This window comes from Dysidea avara, chromosome 4 (genome assembly GCF_963678975.1).
Source record: "Dysidea avara chromosome 4, odDysAvar1.4, whole genome shotgun sequence".
In the NCBI taxonomy this organism is placed as follows: Eukaryota; Metazoa; Porifera; class Demospongiae; order Dictyoceratida; family Dysideidae; genus Dysidea; species Dysidea avara.
Window position 1 is genome coordinate 38184018 of NC_089275.1, and position 15064 is coordinate 38199081.

Here is a 15064-nt window from a genome sequence, read left to right on the forward strand (position 1 = left end):
GCTTAACTATGAAGCTATGAATAAGGATCTTTATATACTTTATTATAGTAAATACATTTAATTTGATAAAGGGCAGCCATTATTGCTGTGACCTTCTTTTTTCTCTCTCCAACTTTTTTCAGCAAGGTGCCCCCCCCTCTTTCTAAACTCTGGATCCCCCTGTTGGACTAGAAGCTATTCTATATGCAAATGTTATATATATATTATTTTATTTCATGAAAGCAAATCTAGGATAGAAATTAACAATGTGATGTACAAAAAGTTGTACTGTGGTTGAATCCCAAGTGGCAACCCACACCGATTAAGATATTAGGTACCTGAAGCATATAGGCAGAATTATTGTACTGTACATGTGTTATAATTGTTGCCCCCATTACAGAAAAGAAAAACAAACAGTCAATAAACTAATAAAATAATCAGTAGCCCAGTGACCGTTTTATGTTAATTTGTTCTAGGGATCTGTGAGAAGGATAAAGCCTGAGGGAGTCATGCAGAATACATATATGCAGAAAAATGTTAAGGGAATAATTATTATAAATTATCATTCATACTAATCTGACAAGGATTGGAGAGGCAGCTAACACATTAATTTTTAGCTAGGTCTCTATAGTGCAGTGACACTCATGAACAACTTATTTTATATATCCCTGCAACTGTGCATGTGCAATCTTGTATAGGCACCAGTCTATTATGCTTCTAATATATTATGCTGCAGTAAACAGTTTATTATGCTTAATACTGTTTATCCGGAAGCCTATATACTGCAGGTTTATTGAATGCAGATGAATGCAAATGCGGATGATGCTACTAGTACTTGCCTTTAAAATGGCACAACATGAATTTTGGTGATTGCTGAAGTTTCAATCCAATTCAGTTACCAAAATGCTGCACGGTGTACCTCAAATACAACTGTCAGCCACAAATTATTATGTTTTGAGTCTAACAGTTGGAGACTTGACGCAGTGTTCTAAAATAATCAATCCATAAATGTCACAATAACCAAATAATGATCCATACAACAATGTATAACAACACAATCAATACTGGTACACATAGTAAAATACATTAACAGTTTTTTAAAAAAAATTTTACAAGACTTTATCACTCATTGATAATTAGCATTTTAAAAACAATACATATATTATAACTTATACATAAAAATCTTCAAAAACACATTTCATATTATACATATAAGATTTAGATGAGTTCACAACATCATACTGTCAGTTTCAGTCCCAACGTCTGTGTAGTCCGATGTAGTGCTAGAAGATGACACAACATTGATTATTACATCAACAGGTACGTAGCTATGTTTTGAACAAGATTGCGTTTAAGACAACTAACATTATTTTGGTGTTAGTGCAGATAATGCAATGCATATTCAGAAACAAGAACTCAGACAGTATGACAATTCTGGTAAAGAGTAACAGTGAACTTACATACCATTGAACACATACAGTATGCATTCATGTACACAACACCCGCGTGCACACACACAAAATATGCGTAACAGACAACCGTTTAATTAGAATCTTTTTCTAGCAAGGGATTTTGCGTGTGCTAAGTCACAAATTACACACTGTACTACTAATGTTTATATTATGTACATTAAATATATAGACACTCTTTGTAGACAAATAACACTTTTGGGAAGGTGCAAGTTCAGCTATGACACTACTCCATTACTGTCACAATCAATCCTGTCTTCTCTCCAGCTCTGTTTTATTAATTTTTATTTAATAGGCGCAGCCAAGTTTGCCTTAAAAGTCTGTGGGAAATCTGTACCCACAGCCGGAATACATGGAAGTAATTGCAACTATGGTACTTACCTATACACATACAATTATAATTTTAAAGATACTATTAAAGTATCTAGACTGGAATTTTAAAACAGGGAATGTAAAGTTCACGAGTTACTGGGATCAAAATCAGTAAAGAAATAATTTATAACAGGAAGAATTTCAGCTGTCTATTAATGATATTATTGGTATGGCATTCCACAAGCAAGGAACTCTATTGAAACTAGAATGTCTAGTGTAGTTGTTAGATGAGAGCATGTGACTAAAGCCTTTTGAAGTAGAGAAGTACTGGATAAAAAAAGAATATGAAATGGTAAATGCTGAAAATGGCAATTTGATGTTTTTGATTGATAAGTCTAGAAATAGTACATCGGTGATCTCATAAAGTCATAATTATGTAGATACATAAGTTGTAAATGATTGAGTTACACTCTTGATGTCATGATGAGGCTGCTAAATGGGGGTAACAGTAAGGTTGTACTAGGAACAGGCAAAGTCTGTTAGATTTTGAAAGGATCTGCCACTGTGTAACAAAATTATGATTCAGCATTAATGAGAAGTTGAAGTAGCTACACCATATAGCTAGAGCTGGGCCAAAGTTTGTACAATGAAGTGGCCTTGAGCTTAAGGTTAGCTAACTATATAGCTGTACCTTTATTTTATTTTATTTTATGATCTTTTATAGCCAGATTGGTTTATGATGATGTACTTCATTATCTTGTAATTTGAGGTTAAAAAACAAGAATTGATTATTGAGGCTTGTTTCTAAAGCTATTTTTGGACCTACTTCACATGACCATTGTAGCTAATAAAGTGTACAATTTTATGTAGTTTTGACCAATTTTGGTCTTTCAGTTTCCAGTTTCAATTTCAGTTTTCAATTTTCACTGTTTCCAATGTCCCAGAGCAATCACCCCAATAGACTGTACTATGTACTGTATAAATATTCTGAAATCATTGTATAATCAATGAATATTTTTTTTTGTAAAACAACTCACTGATTTTGCCATATAGCAAGAAATTTTTTGAGGGATGAAATTTTCACGAATTTTGTGAGCAATGATAGCTTGTAATTGTGAAATGTTTGAGGTTATTTATTACCTAACCAAAATCGTTTACTAGACTTTCGTGAATTAAAGTAATTCTGAATATAGAATTTTACACTGTTTCACGAAGTTTCATCACTCAAAAATTTCTGGCTATACAGTAGTTGTCTTCTGTAGTTGCTGAGTGTATATCCAAGATTTGGTAATGGTAAAAGTTAAAGGTGTATGCATGCCCAACAAATAATACAAGTACATACAAACATCAAAGATATTTATACGTACACTATGCTGAGCAGCTGATACAATATATACATACATACAATGGGACCTCATGCAGACATTTGAACCTCCTGAGGGTTTACCTGATACCTGAAATGTTTGTGTCTGTAAAGTTGTGTCTGTAAAGTTGTGTGCAATTAATAAAAAGGAACAAATTTTCAATGAGCTACTTTTAAAATTCAGAGTTCAGATACATGCATTAAAAGTGTTAGTTAATGAGCTGCTAACCCTGTGTACATAGATACGTATGTGCATATATAAAACATAAGGACGCCAGCATATTTTAGTTGCATAGTTAAGGTTCCACAGTAGCTCTAGTGCATAACACATTGGTTGGTCCCATAGGGTTCATTACACCATTACACATCATAGAGAAATAATATAAGCTGTGTATTACACATACGTTGTAACTGAATCATCATAGATGTTTAATTTCAATGGAGCAGTGTCTGGTTTAATGAGCACAGCTTCGTAACGTTCTTGAATTCTTCTTTTACACCCATACCGTATTAGCAGTAGAGTGAGCACGGTGATACAGATGACTGCAACGAGTGATGTTATCACTATACCAACTACATGTCCATCATCAGGATCACCAAATTGAACTGTGGTAGGTGATGATGACGCTAATGTTGCTTCTAATTGGAAAATGATTGAATGAATCACACACACGCGCACGCACGCATACGGACACACGCATGCGCGCATGCACACACACACACACAGAGGTAAAAATCATGTCTCTAACTTGTACAAGGCTAACTACTTTTGGACGCAGCTTAATCTATATACCAAATGTTCCAATTTTGTTTTGTTATTTTAATAAGGCTTATAATCAACACAATTGGCATTTGCCAAAATGTTGTTAGCTAAAACCTAGTGAGTCGAATGATCACCAAATTTTTCTTCTGTGTACCTGTATGTGCATGTACGGTACATGTTGTTGTGATTGAATACTACCAATATAATGAACAATCTTCTTGCCAAATGGTCTACTCAATAGTGAGGTGCACTGTAACATATAAATTATGTACATGCTCATAAATATGAAACCAAACAGCTTTTTTTTGTATGCATGCTACACTGAGAAATGCTTTTGGCATAAGAAATGCATACATACAGTACTATTATGCAATACTGAAATCACAATAGTAATACAATTATCAAGACACATGGTAGTGTGTTGTGCGGCCCAAGAAGCCGGCGCACAACACCCATGAGTATATTGACAGGAAGAATGAAAACGCAATTTTCGCACCTCCGTAGCTCTGTGCTGCCTTGATGAAACACAACACTTTTGCTGTGGACACACCCGCTAACTTCAGTATCCCACATACCAAATTTGAGCAAAATCGCCTCAGGCATTCCCGAGATATGCAACTTCATAAATTGGCTTAGTTTCTTCTCTTTTTTTCTTATTATTTTTCTTCCTCTTTTTGCACACTTACAAAAACTGCTATAAAACGCGAACGCTATATCGGATTGCCTTGAAATTTTGCACACAGAAGGGGGGTATAACGGTGCATCTCGGTACCAACTTTGGCTGGAATACAATAAATAGGCAAAGAGTTATTAGCGATTATTCACGAAAAATAACATCAATATGTTGTCACGCCTACAGGGTAAACCGCTTATGGGAAGAAGCTGAAAATCGGTGGGTGAATAGGTTAACTATTGAACCTCAAACCTTTTGTGGTTTGAAAGAAATCGAGCTAAAAACCAGGAAGATACAACAAAAAAAAACAACAGTGTGTAACAATTATGCAATCGAGATTAGCTAATAAAAAACTACTACTTGTCACGCCTACCAGAAAAACCGCTTGGGGTAATGCTTTGAAAATTGCTGTACAGATGGAGTAATCATCTTAGAAAGGCTGTTCAGTGGTGTAGAAGAATCAGACATGGGCTTCAAAAGCATTTACCAGAAGTTTTTAAACTTTATGCTGACCTTCCAGGTTATCTTGCCAGTGTCAGCCCTCCTAGCACTATCCCCACCGAACTTTCTACCTCCCTTAGCAGACCTGACTTGGTCTTGGTTTCTAAGGATTCCATCTACCTATTTGAGCTGACCGTTCCCACTAATACCCAGCAACACTTATTGGCTGCATTGGCTGCAAGAGCTTGGAAGGAAGATAGATATGGCTCTTTACTGTATGATCTTCAATGCACTGGATTAGTTGTTGGTCTCATTTCTATCGAGATAGGATGTCTGGGTCACTTTATGCCAGAAACACTTGCTCAAGTGGCTACTGCTTGTTGTGTGTCAAAGAAAACTGTCTGGTCACTGTTTGAGCAGGCTGCTCGTATTGCAACTCCTGCTATTACAGAATTTTCATTTCTAGAGCTTCCCCTAAGTGGGGTCTATTGGACTTCCTGACCTGAACCTTGTTACTTTGTAGTTATAATTTTGTACTGTAAGTTAAGTAATGTAAGTCTTGCCAGGGCTCCTGCACTGATCACTCTGGCTATCAGTGTACGTAACCCTGAGTCTAGGCCGCTGTTTGTATACTATATTGTCTTAATGATCAATAAGATGTTATCATCATCATTAAAGCCACGGAGTTATAACACGAAATCCAACTTGGCGTAGCAAGTGCAAGATCGAGATACTCTAATAGAGCAGTCATCCTAATAGAGCACTAACCCTGAAGAGAATTTAAGAGATCAGCTAGAAACAAGTAACCTGTATAGAGATCAGCTAGAAACAAATCACCCTGTAGAGAGTTCAGTAACAAACAATTCACTCTGTAGATAGATCAGCTAGAAGAAGTTATCTTGTAGGGAGTTCAACTACAGAAAGAGATAGTTCAGCTAGAATAAGTCACCTTGTAGAGAGTTCAGCTACAAACAATTCACCCTGTACAGAGATCAGCTAGAAGAAGTTACCTTGTAGAGAGTTCAGCTACAAACAAATAACCCTGTAGAAAGATCAGCTAGAAGAAGTCACCTTGTAGAGAGTTCAGTTACAAAGAAACCACCATGTAGAGAGTTCAGCTACAAACTAGTGACCCTGTAGAGACATCAGCTAGAAGAAGTTACCCTCAAGAGAGTTCAGCTACAAAGAAACTATCATGTAGAGAGTTCAACTACAAACAAGTGACCCTGTAGAGACATCAGCTAGAAGAAGTAACCTTGTAGAGTGTTCAGTTACAAAGAAACCACCATGTAGATAATTCTGTAATAAATATACGCATTATATGTGTAATTTGTACATTTACTGATTAGAAATATTTAAAGTGTTTAACATCTGCTTCATCTTTTCTTCTTTCTGTGGTAAAGAAAAAATATAGGTTTAAAAAGTCCCAAAGCTGGTCCTAGGCCGGCTTTGGGGTATACAAATACAAAACGAAGTGAAATCTAATCCAAAACAGCCAAGCTGTAAAAAAGAGTGCGGCCCTCAAAAAGGCTATGGTGAAAAAAGATGTGAAATCCAAGGTGGCAGCCAAGAAATGGCTGTGATGGTAGGTTAATGGTAAAAATTTTAATAAAGAAAATTCAGGTAAATTTTGTGCCAAGACCAAGCAGTACCAAAATTCACTGGAATTGTCGTTACTAAAATTTTTACCATTAACTTACCATCACAGCCATTTCTTGGCCGCTACCTTGGATTTCACATCTTTTTTCACTATAGCCTTTTTGAGGGCCGCACTCCTTTTTTACAGCTTGGCTGTTTTGGATTAGGTATTAGTAATCAATTATATACTTACTGTATTCTTGAAAGTCTTCTGCAAACAGTTCTTCTATAAAAAAGAAACAGTATGCCACTTATGCAGTATGTACCTTACACATAGCTCCTCTTTCACACAATTTCTGTATCCATATACACCGTACATTTACATACATGTGAGTAAATGCACACACACACACAAACACACACACACACACACAAACACACAGATTGTTTATGCACGTACACCCTAACACTTGGTAGTAAAACATGTGTTAATTAAATTCAATGCATCACCATGCAGTAACCAATTTTACATGCTATTAACAGGCATGATGTATTTTATGGACAACTAATACACACACACACACACATATGCATGCACAAACACGACACACACATACCTAGCTTGTCAAGTGCAAAACAATTTGAGGAAAAATTTGTTGTTCTGAGGTACACAGATGGATGCCTACAATCAAGACTGCCCAGATCTCGTGACAGTGAATTATTGATCTTCAAAACAAGCCGAAACTCATCTGGACAAAAATACTCTCTTATAGCATCAATCAGTTCACAATTGTCCATACAGGCTGGCTCAGGAAGGGAATTAGAACAAGGAACAAATGCAAAATAACATGCAGAAAATGATAATGTTGCTCTGCAGCGGTCGTCAGTGAATAAAACATTTTCCAGAAGCTCTTTTAGGTCTTTGAAATCTTGCACTCTTGATGACGGTGGAAAAAACTTAGTATTCCTCAGTATATCAGCACATCCTGATGGAGTACCATTGACACACCTACAAATAGAGGAGATAATAATAAGTCATATGAATGCATGCACACATGCATGCACGCACTCACCCACACACACACTTTACAACCGCACACGCCTCTTCACCGTTTGTCTGGAGATATCCCAACCTTTCATGGGAGCATTTATTTATTACTGAGTAACCCATATTCACAAGTTTCAAATTTAGGTCAGGTAATAGGTCCCGGACAGTCCACAGACAATAGCAGGGACCCGAGCCAAGTACCTGGTTCAGTTATGTCCAAATGCAATTGCATTAGAATAACATAGGGTGCAAGCATGATGTGTGCATTGTTGTTGAACTATAGCAAGGGCCCCTTTATAGAGGATATGTGCTAACTTACGATTGAAATAAAAACATGATGTTTAATCCTTACGTCATGACAGTACACAAATAAATTGTAGGTATGGCATAGAAAGTGTGAATTGCAAAAGGTAGACCAGTTACAAGAGTTTCTCCAGAGAGATAGATTCCTTTACATGTATAACAGCGTCACTGAAAGGAGGAGCCCCTTCCATAGTACATGTGGCAAGTTATAGTCCGAGCTGCATTTGCTACCCGTACTTTTGTATGGGACTCACGATAGTCATTCACCATCAAAAATTCTTGGGCACACCACTAATATTATATTGATCATTTTTTTGTTCAATAATAATAATAATAATTTGCGCATATCCTCTATTCCATCACATCATGGTCAGTGACTACCTTGGACACAAGCACACACACACATTATCTGGTGTGTTTAACAGAGCCAAGACTTAAGCATAGGAGATCCCAGATATACACAAGTTTAGAAAAAAGTATGATGAAAGTTTATTAGAAAATTTTACCACATATATATATATATATATATATCTTTTATGCCTGCATGAAAAAGAAACACATGGCAGGGTTACTAAATTCCTATTAATCTGTGGTCTAGCCTGTGGTAATTGTTTACCACATTCATCAAACAAAAATCAGCAAAGCCAAAAATGAAACATTACTGTTAACTTACTTTCTGGACAAGATAAACGTCACTGGTACTTGATCACTGTGTGGTACTGACACAATAAATAAAACCAATGCTAGCACTCGCAGTTTGTCACTTTCTCTCGTTCTTTCTCTATCTGCTTTCGAAATTTTGTAATTGTTAGGCGCATCTGCTTAAATCAATTTCACAGAAAGTTAATAATTAACATACTTTAAGTGTATGTGCCTAATGAAAGAACCTCATTGTGAGCATTATGCCTTGGTGTGATTTACAGTCACCACACATATCAATGTTTTTGGAGTCAACAAATTCATTGTATGGAGCACAAGTTCCAGAAGACTATTTTGCTTGGTAAGCATAGTGAAAGGGTTATTGCTGGCCATGTACCACAAAAGTTATGCCATGTACCACTAACAGACCTCTAGCAATTGCCATTTAGTCCCTAGTATAGCTGAACTTCGTGTTGGAGTTTCGTGGTTGTTCACATGCACTTATCAACCATGACTAAGTACAAGAAATGAGCATGCATGCACTTAAAAACAAAGCCTGCAGCTGCAACATGATGGCCTACCCATTAAAAAGCTATATGAAACAAATTGTTTTTTTCAGACAAAATAACTGTGAAAATGCTATTTTCAAGGGTTTTATTGAAGTTTTACATTAATTCTTTTACACACAGTTCTGTAGTACCATGTACAAGGATCATCCTGATGTGCATTATTTCTTTATCAAAGCAAAAGTTATAATGAAGTTTTAATTGGTTACAGGTGAACATAAAATCATTGGAATATCAGTATCAATGTACCAAACAACAAGTTACCTCTGCAATTTGATCAACATAGCAAGGATAATTGCTTGATTTATGTATATACAGAGAGATTTAAATCATTTTGTAAAACTCCATCATTCAATAATGATACACATCAGGATGATCCTTGTACATGATACTACAGAACTGTGTGTAATGGAAATGCAAAACTTTAATAAAACCCCTTATTTACTGTCAGGCTGACAAAACAATTTGTTTCATATGACTTTTTAATGGACCATTTGTTGCAGCTGCAGGCTTTGTACTGGTCTGATCCAGCCTTTAAACTAATAGGATATCGATTGCCTTCCATGTAAATAAATAGCTTTATCAAAAAATAGGGTTCCAAAGGACTTTTTCACCTTCTAAAATCACTTAGTACATGTGCTACAAACCCCATAAGAAATTTGGTGCTTTTATCAAAAAGTGAAAGTTTTTATGGCTTAGCATAGGCGCTGACTATTACTATTTACCCTGGGAATGCATCCTGAGAATGACTTTAATTGTGACAGATCCCCACATGCTGTCAGAAAAAAATTTGAACAAAATCATTGTGTTTCCAAGACACGCATTAATTGGCTACTGCCAAATCTGGGCGGTAGAAACGATTTGGTATCTATATTTCACCAGACCCTTACTTTTTTGTGAAGGGGCAGACGGCGACAGACTACCAGAAAAGATGTCTGTTATAGTAGCATGATAGTGTACCTATCCACTAGTGGTATCACTTTGATTTTGCCTGATGTGCGATTTGGATCAGTTTTTGTAAAATTTGGTCACATAAGACAGGTGTAACAAGAAGGCGTGGCACTATATTACATCATGTGCAATCCAGATTTATGTAGGGAAAATTGTTTCTGCACAATGCAGTACTGCATCAAGTAATCACTACCCGAAATACAAACCTTGTAGTCATACTTTAGCAATACTTGGGATTTGTTGAAAAAGAATAACGAGGTGACTTTTCTGTACAGGTGGATTATGAATAAAACATTTAAATTACCTCCTAAAAACTTGCTTTAGCATCTGAAAAGTAACTTGGTTTACCGTGCCTGAGTTTATTAATGGTTTTAGTCCTCAAACTACCCATTTTATCGCTGCTTGGTTGAGAAGTACCAATTGACATTGTATTTCTTTTGCCCCACAAAAATGGCTGGGAAGCTGTCTGTGGATCAAGTCACCGCCTGGACTGGGATTTTTTTCTACATTCAGCATAGTTTTCAGTTACAGGTTTCTGACTCTCTGCTTCACAGACTTACTGTTAACCTCCTTGCAGGTCCCTAGAGGGACAGTTGTCCAATGAATAAATAAATAAGTAATTTGCGTATGCGGCGCATTCTTATGACCACACCTCTTCGTCTAATTTACTTAGTCAATTTCTTAGAAGCTGAATAAATCTCTAAATACACTACATAAATTAGTAAGGACCAAGTGGTAAAAGGCCTACGAACGAGACGTGTACGAATCTCATTACAAATAGGACAATATATCGCGCCTACGGCACGCCCCCCCCCCCCCCCCCCATCCCAAACAAAAACAACGTCACAAATGATTTGTACAAACGACAGGCACATACGACTTCTTACTCAGTTTGCACTTGAAATATCGTAGCTAATATGAACAAACTTAGCAGTAGCACACGAGAGTTATAGGCCACCGACGTCCTCGTTAACACCATGGCTCCTCAAACAACACGCAAAATTAATACCGCCGCGTATACCACAATCGAATTGGCTAATACTGTGTTGAGTGTGGAGCGTTATGTTTAACCACTGCCATTCCTTCTACACAGTATTAAGTATTCATTGCGTTGATGATCATGATAAAATTGATGATGTAGTAGCTATCCCAGTAGCTTTCTACCGTGTGTCTACCTTGATTCGTGGGGCCATGGCCCAAGTAGGCCAGCGGCTGGGTGGGTCAGGAGCATGGGACATGGCCCACCAGCCTGGAGATGCTTCTATGATCGAGATGCTCCATTAGAACAGTCATGTATTCTATTAAAGCAGTCAGGCGCTGGTCTGCTAGCTTTGGATTAGCCAACAAATATAATATATCCGACACTGTGTAGTGACCTAAGGAAGTTTTTTGAATGCTTGGATGCCAGTAAAGCAGCTGGGATTGATATCCTTGGTCCTCTTTTGTTCATTCTTTGCATCAATGATTGATTTTCCTTCACTATTTTTATTTGCTGATGACACCAAGTGCATACGTGCAGCTAAGACTACTGAAGACTTCAGCATTATAAATAGGACCTTAACATAGCCAGCAACTGGTCAGTGTTGTCATTTAACTGCTCCAAATGTGCTGTTTTACACTTTTGGTGCAACAATAATAGTACAGCTCAGAACTTCCACAACAACAACAACATTGAATCGAGAAAATTGATTAAAGACCTTGGGATCATGATAACTACTGACCTCTCTTGGTTTGCTCATTGTTGCAGGGCTTACAAACAGCTAGGCTTAATTCCTTGTAGTTTTACAACTAACTGTATCTTGATAAAGAAACAATTATATATTTCCTTGGTGCGCTCTCAACTTATGTACTGCTCCCAAATCTGGTGACCCTACTTTGTTCAAGACATCCAGCTTTTGGACAGGGTTCAGCGGAGAGCCGCAAAGTACATTCTTAATGATTATACTTCATCCTATAGAGCTAGACTATTAAAGCTGTCGATGCTCCCCCTCATATAAGTTTACCTATGAACTAAATGACCTGTTATTTTTCATTAAATCCATCAAGAATCACTTTGACACCTCCAAGTGGGTCCATTTAAACAGCAACAGTTCTGCTAGATCATCATCTCATTCCAAGCTAATTCATAATTATCGAAATACAACTCTCTCGCCACTTTTATTTTAACCGTCTGCCACGCTTATGGAATGTACTGCCACCTTTAAATCTTTAGCAACACTGAAGAGACAGTTGAACAATATCTCCTGGTCCATCTTCACTCAAACTTTTGATGACAATAATTACTGTACTTATCATGTTGTATGTCCTAGCTTGCCACAAGTGTAGTTCTACCCAAATTATGCATACCCCTTTGTTAATAGTAGTGAACATCACTACAAAATTAGCAGTGAACATCACTACAAAATTAGCAGTGAACATCACTACAAAATTAGCAGTGAACATCATGATCACTACACAAAAAATAGTGAGTATTGTGGCAGACATTAGTAGCAATCTTCACTACATTTAGTAGTGACCTTCACTAGTTTTTTTTTACCATAAAAGAGCTCATAAAAGAGCTTTATGTTTCAACTGCTACTTTACCTAAAGTGCACTAGATTTGTTATTTTAAGAGATAAATTTGCTGGTACCACCAGATTCCTGGATTTACAGCTTCCTAAACATAACATAAAATATTAACTAGTAAGACTGGCCAGCCCAATTTATTGAAGTGAGCTAGGCTAAGCCCTGATTCATGCATGGACCATGATAAGTGAGGTAGGTAAAAACTGTAGTACTAACCACTGTAGTATATACTGTGGTTAGTTTCGTGATGTAGCCTCAGGGAATCACAGAGAACAGTGGCATATCTAAAACACAGAAAAACAGCTACCAGACACAGTGCATAGTAGCTATATATATCTTCATCCTAGGAAACTATTTGGCTACACAGCTCAACATACCTCACCGTATATATAACTAACTACACGTTGAATCTTATACCATAATCTTTAGTTATAGCTATTGGAATTTAATTTTCAAGTGATGAATCTACAGTATATGGGGTGAGACAATATTTCAGTATAGCTATAATATTCTTAAATATCAGTTGCCCCATGCATGCACGGTGGGATAAAGTGTAGTCCGATAATTTTGGATCATCGGGCCAGCTAACTATAAGGAGTCCAAATATTCAACAAATTTGACATAATTTATCTGCATGGATGATCCATGCAAAATAATAAAGGAATAACTGCTTTGATGTAAAGGTTCTCAGTGCATGCAGTTACAGCTACACGTCATGAGCGATTTAGCCACATGATACGCATAGTGCACAGATGATGATGATAGAGAAATAACAATTCAGTAATATCACCATGTTCCTTGGTCACCCGATAGCTACCACAAAAATATGCATAGTATTATGTCAGTACTGACATACTGACAAATACTTTTTAAAGCTTACTTGTGTGTGTGTTTGTCTGGACTAGCTATACTGATGCTTTTATAATATTTACTATAGCTAAATATAATATGTATAATACTGACAGCATTCAAATCTATTCATCACAGCTAGTGAAACCCTCAAACTCATGCATCTATAATCAGGTCTAGCTGGTTTTTAAAATAGTTTAACCAGTGTATGCCTCTAGATTTAAGTTAAAGACATTGTAACAAAGCTTTTAACTGTACATATTAAAATGCAGAAGTGCATCAGCAGCAAATTACAATAATGAGCAGTTTTTTTGGCATAGACCTAGCCAAGCCCAAGGAACAAGCTCACTACAGTGGATATAGAACAGAGGGTGACTGATGTGCTTATGATGAGAGGGTGAGAGAGGTTGAGAGAGCTTGCTTCTCTCCTCTGGACTTTTCTGCTTGTGGAGGTATGGGACTGACTGCAACCACAGTGTATAAGAAACTTGCTTCCATGTTGGCTGACAAGCAGGAAATGAATTATAGTTGGTGTTTGCACTGGATGAGATGCAGACTTTGCTTCTCTCTATTAAGATCAGCCATTATGTGTTTGAGGGGTCATCGTTCTACTGCACATCGTCCTACATCTGCCAGTATCGATCTGGCCTATTCTGAGGACTTGAAATATGGTCAGACATGAACATCAACATAGCTGAATAGATGGGCAGGTTTTCACAAATCGGCCACACTTGCAACTGTGTCACAAGAAGATCTGTGAAGGAGACTATATGGGATAGACAGCACTAAATTAGATTAAGCTATTCTATATTAGCTCTAATTAATAGCACTGAAATGTTCTCTTTATATATATACGTATCTAATCAAAAACAGCCAAGCTGTAAAAAAGGTGCGGCCCTAAAAAGGCCATGGTGAAAAAAGATGTAAAATCCAAGGTGGCAGCCAAGAAATGGCTGTGATGGTAGGTTAATGGTAAAAATTTTAATAACAACAATTCAAGTGAATTTGGTGCCGAAACACAAATTCACATGAATTGTTGCTATTAAAATTTTTACCGTTAACCTACCATTACAGCCATCTCTTGGCCGCCACCTTGGATTTCACATCTTTTTTCACCATGGCCTTTTTAGGGGCCGCACCTTTTTTTACAGCTTGGCTGTTTTGATTAGATATCACTTCTTTTTGTATTTGTATACGTCCTGTAATATACCCACAGTGTGGCGCGCCGGGTTCTTGGGCCGCACGACACACTATTGTGTGTCTTGATATATAATTTATGATAGAAATTAACAATGTGATGTACAAGAAGTTGTGCTGTGGTTGAATCCCAAGTGACACCCACTGACTGAGTTGATACAGTATAATAGGTAAGATGACCACATATATATTAAGTAGTTAATGGGCAACAGTACTTCAGTACACCTTTAAACAGTTGTTCACAAGCAAAAAAGTAAATCATCCATTCAATAAGCCTGTAGGCTTCAGGATAAATAGTATTGAGCATAATAGACTGTGTACTGCTGCTGTTGCTGCAGTAGCATAATATTACATAAAATTAAAAGCAT

General features: G+C 36.9%; 1 protein-coding gene across 1 annotated transcript; it reads right to left on the reverse strand.

Moving 5' to 3' along the window:
- Positions 1–990: 990 nt before the first annotated feature.
- On the reverse strand, positions 991–11094 carry LOC136253443 (uncharacterized). The gene is made up of 5 exons (XM_066046117.1): positions 10973–11094; positions 7196–7587; positions 6832–6864; positions 3528–3762; positions 991–1262 (listed from the first exon to the last, which is right to left on the reverse strand). Exons 1-5 carry the CDS (start codon positions 11062–11064, stop codon positions 1208–1210), a joined length of 807 nt encoding a protein of 268 aa, XP_065902189.1. The 5' UTR covers positions 11065–11094; the 3' UTR covers positions 991–1207.
- Positions 11095–15064: the final 3970 nt, after the last annotated feature.